Source organism: Myotis davidii, unplaced genomic scaffold (assembly GCF_000327345.1).
Source record: "Myotis davidii unplaced genomic scaffold, ASM32734v1 scaffold61, whole genome shotgun sequence".
Lineage (NCBI taxonomy): Eukaryota > Metazoa > Chordata > Mammalia > Chiroptera > Vespertilionidae > Myotis > Myotis davidii.
This window is the reverse complement of record NW_006291729.1, coordinates 1063669-1070251: the sequence shown is the minus strand read 5'-3', so window position 1 is coordinate 1070251 and position 6583 is coordinate 1063669. Positions and strand designations below refer to the sequence as shown.

Here is a 6583-nt window from a genome sequence, read left to right as displayed (position 1 = left end):
TCCCAAGAAGAATGTCGCGCACTCACTTTCCCAGCCAGGACCCAGGCACTAATGAGAGAAAAGGCAGCTCACCCCTTCGCTTATACACCACTGATCTGTCGATGGGCGAGTGGTAGAGTGGCTTCTTGCTTTTCCACACGAACCTGTGCAGGGCAGAAACACCGCTGGAGCAGGAGAAAGGGCCGCACCCCGTGCCAGAGAGCGGCTCTGAGGAGGGCCTGCAACGCCTGCCCTTCGGGTGGAAGCTCTGCCTCAGGCGCCCCCTGACCCCGGCTGCAGAGGACGCCCTGCAGAGTGAAAGCGCCCAGAACAAGCCCCAGCAGCTGTGCTCCTCCCAAGAGCCTCCAGGGCCAGGGACCCCAACCTCCCAACGACACGCAGAAGTGGAGGCGGGCCCCGCGCCAGGAAGTGCCCGCTGCCTATCCCAGGGAGTGAGGCCGCTGGCCCTGAGCGGAGGGTGAAGTCCGTGGTCGGATTCGGATGCACAGACGCCTGGAGGCCAAGCCTACCCTGGTGAGGGGGATGGGGGCGGTCTGGTTCCAGCAGACACAGTCCGACCAGCCCTGCGCTCACCCTCGGCACCTAGGCAGCCGGCCAGGGCGGTGCCGCTGTAAAGTGGAGGTACCGCAGTGCTCCCCCAAATACACACAGCGTCCTCTGCCGAGCAGAGACCCAGGGCGTGTGGGCCCTCCCGGGTGGGGGCAGCCCAGGCAGGAGGCAGGGGCGACAGGCTCCATTCCGGGCTCTTCCCTGCGGTGGACGGCTCTCCCGATTCCCAGCAGGAAGAGGCCTGCCTCCTTCGCGCCCAGGCCACGCTCTGCCTCGGAGACAGCGTGGCAGCAGGCAGGGGCCGGGCTCTGCCACCTCCACGCATGACTGCAGGCGTCACATGTGACAGATGCTGGAGTTCCAAAGGCAGAGCCCGTCTCCTTCCCGGGCCCCCAGGCTGGCGGGAACGGCGCGTGGTGAGGACTCATTTAAGTGTCTGGAGAAGACTGACTGGACGAATACATGAACAAACCAAGAGACTCAACATCTCCAGGTCTGCCCGCCTTCACGGTTGCTGTGAGGAAAACCGAGGCCGTGCTGCAGCCCTGCACCGCGGAGGAAGCAGTTTCTACCCGGGCTGACGAAGTGTCTAGCTAGTAGACACTCAAGAAATATCTGTGGATTTTCTACCAAAAAAAAGCTGATGAGGAATAGAGAGTCAGAAACAGAGGTGCATGTACGAGCAAACTCAATCCCAGTGCACGGAGGCCACGGGGTTCAGTAACTTGCCCGCGGGCACAGAGCGAGGCTGCCCACAGGCAGGGCCCCCAGCGCGGCGGGCTCTCCCCCCTTCACCACAGGGACCCTCCTCGGCACAGAGTTCAACGCCAGGGAGGCAGGCTTCCCTTTGTTGTGTTCTGGAGGGATCTCTATTTTCCAATTAAAGAAAAAGGTTATTAGAAAATAGCAGCTAATATTTCCGGAACAGAAGCGTGACCATGCTGATGAGTCTATACTGGAGACCCTTCCTCTTCCAAATGTGGAGTGACAGACTTGGGAAGAAGTAGGTGAATCTAAAACCAGCAGAGATGACGTACTTTGCCCTGGCTGCCTCCCATTTTTGTTTTTTCTCATCAAAAGACTTCTTCATAACTTGGTACCATTTTCTGAAATCAAAACATGGCTTATCTGGAAAAAAAAAGCATGATAATCAAATTAGTCACATTATAATAATATACATTATTCACCTGAATCTCCATTCGCTGACACAATTAAACACCTACACAACAGCTCTTGGAAATTACGGATGGATCCATTTTCTGGACTCTATTCGAGCCCTGAGCAATAGTCACTCCTCCTCTGAGTTTCTACCGATGTCGCAGCCCCAACTAGATGCCATGGAAGCTGCCTTTTGTGTGTCTGTTTCTCGTAGATTGGACTCCCACCTCCCTGAGGACACAAGACATATTCTGTTTCCACTACCCACCAGGCCTCTTCCTCCCAGCCCAGCGCCCAGCAGGGCCTGCACACAGCTGCCCTGTGTTGGAGGCCACGCGAGGAAGGGACTGATGGCCGCGCCGTGTGTGGAAGGGCAGGACAGCAGCTGAATCCAGAGCCTCCGGTCTCATCAGCTCCCACTCCTGTTCTTCCTACTCCGATTCCAAACCCAGAGCTTCGGGTAAGTGGGAGAGCGGGCCGCCCAGCACAGCCGGCGTGTTCCGGATGCCAAGGTTAGAGCTACCGGGCTGCATGGAGTCCAGCTCAGCCACCCAGCGCTCTCTATGCACTCTACCTGGGGGGTGGGAACGAGCAGGGAGGGGAAATGAAATGAAAGGAAAAGCAGAAAAGAGGATCCGCGTGAGGGAGTTAGAGGGAAGGAAGGCTGACAGGAGGAGGAAGAGGCTGCGTACGTCTAGTTTTCCATGTTCTCTCATGAAGACAGTCTCCCTCCAGGTCTAGTTACAATTCTTTTCAACCGGCCTAAATGGTCATCTCTCCATCCCACAGGGCCTTGGAGGCCACACAGCCACCGGGGAGCAGCAGCTAGCAAAGAGCTACAGACGAGGGACACCTGCCAACAGAGCACAGGCCCTCTGACCCTGAGCAGTCACAGCTTCTCTAAGGGCAAGTTCACTGATGACGTAGGGACGGTGGGCACAGGTGAGCAGAAGAATGGAGACGACCTGCCCGCTGACAGCTCAGGCTCAGGGTCAGAGGAGGGAACATGTCCACGTGCTCCGCCTGCTCCACCCGGCTCCACAGGCTGGGGTGGCCCTGCAGCCGGGAGGAGCCGGCCTGGACATGGCCACCCCTCACTCTGTGCGGGACCATCGTGAGGCCGCCGCTGAGCGAAGCACTTGCGTGTGCTCTGGAGTCACACACACCAAGGGCCACGCACATGGAACCTTAGGAAAGTGAAGCTCGTAGGAAGAGATGTGGTCGCCAGGGCTGGGGCGGGGGGGCGGGACAGCTGGCCACAGGCACAGACTTCCAGCTCTAACATGAACAAGGTCTGAGGATCCGACAGAAAGGCGGTGACTGCAGCTGATAACACTGTACAGTATAGTTGACATTTGCTAAGAAAGTTAAACTTCAATGTTTTCACACACACACACGTTACATACGTGCGGGCATGAGTGTGTTAGCTGACTGGACGGCAGAAAGCCTTTGACATGGACATGCATCAAAGCACAAATGTACACTTTCAATGCCTTATATGTCAGCTATTCCTCAATAAAACTGAGAATTCAGGAAGGACAACCCACATGAATCCTAGTGAGGACACCGAGACACTGGAATTGCGTGTAAGAGTTCGCGTATTTATCACGTTACTGAGTCTCTTCAGCCAGTCACCAAGGAGGGAGCACAGATCCGTTTCTTCTAAAACAGTAGGAGGGAGATGGCCCCGTCCTCTCGCCACTCCCCACCTACTTGTCTGCTGTGATGTATGTAGTACCTATTTTAAGTCAAACGGGCTTCCACGCACTTTACAAGTACGGACAATCTACTAGGGACAGACACGCTCAGTCCATTCAATGGGCTAAACATCTAACGGAAGTTGGACGGGAGTGGCTGTGGCAGGAGCGATTAGTCCTGATTTGGAAAAGGGGGTGGGGAGCAGGTGAGAAGAGGAAGTGTTCCAGTGCACCTTGAAGAGTGCAGAGGGACTTCCCAGGGCTGGGGGGTCTGGGGGGTCTGGGGGACAGGGGGGAAAAGGGAAGAGCACTTCAGGTAGGAGAACCAGAGTGAGCAAAGGCTGAAGGCATCGGAATAGCCGGCCCGGTCATAACACTGCCCGGAGGTCACTGCCCAGCGTGGCTGCAAGCTGGCCTGTCACACAGTAGGCGGGCACGGACGTTCCCGGTAACCGAGAGCTATAACCAGATAACTGTGAAAACAGAATCTGGTACAATAAATCCCCACAGTTATTGATCTTTTAACCCGCTGCTTATCTTTGAATGTGACTGATAAAAAAAGCAAGTACCTTCTTTGTTCTCTTCGTTGTATGTCTCAGCAATAGCAGACAAAGACCTGGAGACACCAACAGACAAGTCAATTTATGTAGAAATCCCTCATCTGAAGAGTGACATTTGAATTCTTCAGAAAGAAAAGTACACGCAGTCCTTGACACTGAGGCAACTTCCGTGGAGAAGCCCCCCCTGACACAGGGAGGAGGACACCACAAATGCTGCCACTCCCGGCTGGTCTCCGGGAGGGTCTCATTTTACAGTTCCTTTACTTCCCCAAAGGACCTGAGCTGCAGTGCCAGGTGCCGCGGGCATGCAGATGGAGGGAGAATGATTCTCTAGGACTGAAGGTTAACACTCAGGAGCCAGTGGACAATGAGAAACGTGTATCTACCCAGAAACTAGAAATAAAACACGATACAAAAACCGTACTAAACACACACGCAAGAAGTCAGGATGACACCTGCCACCCGCCGCGTCCCTCCGGCGTCAGGAGGAAGTGCGGCTGTGGCCCTTGCCCAGAGCCGCCAAGCTCACTCTCCATGGGGAGCACATGGCGATCACTCCGATGAGGTACAGCAGCAGTTTCCCTGAGACAACCGACACACTCACCACTCTACGTTGTCATCCAACAAGAAGAGCAGCTTCAACACTGTCACAATGACGGCCACCGCCTGCACGTCATACTTCACAGTCCTTCCCTTCCTGGCTATGGGGTCGAATGTCAGAAAGTCCACGTCTCCGATGCCAGCCATCTTCACCACCTGGCAGGTGAAATCGTACATCTCGTCTGGGGAAGGAAAGACAGTGCAATAGGAAATAACAAAAACACTAACGTGTGTGTCTAGAGAACGAGCTTTATCTTCAAACACCGTGCTGCCCGGCCAGTGTGGTTCAGTGGTTGAGCGTTGACCTCTGGGCCAGGAGGTCACGGTTTGATTCCCAGTCAGGGCACATGCCTGGGTTATAGAGGCATAGTCTCTTCTCACATAATTTAGAAATGGGAACCATGTTATTATTATAAAGAATGACATTTCTTGAAAACTATTTTAAATTAATATCTTCAACTGCTTCTCTTACCAAAAGTACAGAGTAATAAAAAGGCAAATGGGCCTGGCCAGCAGGGTTCAGGGCTGGGGCGTCAGCCTGTGCACCAAGGGTCTCGGGTCTGATTCCAGGTCAAGGGCGCGTGCCTGATTGCAGGTTCAGTGCCCAGCCCAGGGTTGGGGTGCATGCAGGAGGCAACCATTCGACGTGTCTCTCTCACATCAATGTTTCTCTCTCTCTCTCTCCCTCTCTCTCCCCCTCCTCCTCCCCTCCTCCTCTGCACTCTCTCTGAAAATCAATGGAAAACAAATATCCTTGGGTGAAGATTTAAAAAAAAGAAAAGAAAATGGAAGAAATCATGGGAAAGGAAGAGTGGGGGAAACTGAGGCGTGCGGGCTCTGACCCAGAGCACAGCGTGGTGGACACTGGCTCTGGGACGTGAAGACTGGGTGCCAGCGTGTCCTCTGCCACTGCCAGCCAGGCCCGGAGCCTCGCTAGCTCTCATGCTATTGAGGCACTGCACGTGGAAGCACGGGTACGCTCAAGTTCCCCACAAAATACACACATGAATGACGGTGAGAGCTGCCAGGATTCTCTGGAGCGGCACCCAGCCGGTATGAGGAACAAGACCAGAAAATGGGGCTGGAGCTCATTCAGAGCCGGCAGAGCCAGCACTGACTCAGTGGGGCGTGTGCGCTGGAGGACCCCTCCCTGCGGCTCCGAGACCACGGGTCACACGGGCGGGCTCTGGGGCGGGCACTGCTGGCAGCGAACTGCGCTCAGCTCCTGGGCACCCGCGAGAGGGCTGCCAACATCCTAGAGCAGGGGTGGGCAAACTTTTTGACTCGGGGGCCACAATGGTTCTTAAACTGGACCGGAGGCCGGAACAAAAGCATGGATGGAGTGTGTGTGTGAACTAATATAAATTCAAAGTAAACATCATTACATAAAAGGGTACGGTCCCTTTTTTTTTAGTTTTATTCATTTCAAACAGGCCGGATCAGGCCCGCGGGCCGTAATTTGCCCACGGCTGTCCTAGAGTCTCCTTACAATCCTATGGGTGGTGTGCAAACCAAGGCCACAATTCAGACTCTAACCCCTGAGGTGCAGGGGGAGCACATCTTAATTTGTAGGTCATCTGTTTGTTGTTTCCCCCACTACTATTAATACAACCTCAATATAGGACATTCATAAGACACGGGAAGGTAGAAGGAAGGAAAACGCATAACCATAACCTAGAATAGCACTGTAATAGTTGGCATATTTACTCCTAATATTTTTATGAATACTTTCATGTTATGTAGCTGTAGTGATGTTATATATAATTTTGTAATTTGGGTCATTTCACTTTTTTATTGTATCACAAATATTTTATTGTAACACAAAAAGCTTAAAATTATTTTTGTTCCTTCAAAAATATTTTTAAATTGCAGACTTAATGTTTATACTTGTGTATATGTTACTAATTATATTTAAATTATAATTAAAATACTGTACAGTTTCACAAGCTGCTTTTCTCATATATTTCTTTTCTTTTTTTCTTTTTTTTTTTTTTTATTATTTTTTTTTTTTTTTTTACT

At 52.8% G+C, this 6583-nt stretch overlaps 1 protein-coding gene across 2 annotated transcripts in view; it reads right to left on the bottom strand.

The window, feature by feature from the left end:
* Positions 1–6583, bottom strand: part of TAF1B (TATA-box binding protein associated factor, RNA polymerase I, B) — a 28211-nt gene that overhangs the window by 3531 nt on the left and 18097 nt on the right. For both annotated transcript variants that reach the window (XM_015564917.1, XM_015564919.1), the window contains exons 5-8: positions 4569–4746; positions 3974–4020; positions 1587–1677; positions 73–143 (exon numbers count right to left, since the gene is read on the bottom strand). In XM_015564917.1, coding sequence (XP_015420403.1) covers positions 73–143; positions 1587–1677; positions 3974–4020; positions 4569–4746 — 387 coding nt within the window. The remainder of the gene's footprint in view (positions 1–72; positions 144–1586; positions 1678–3973; positions 4021–4568; positions 4747–6583) is intronic.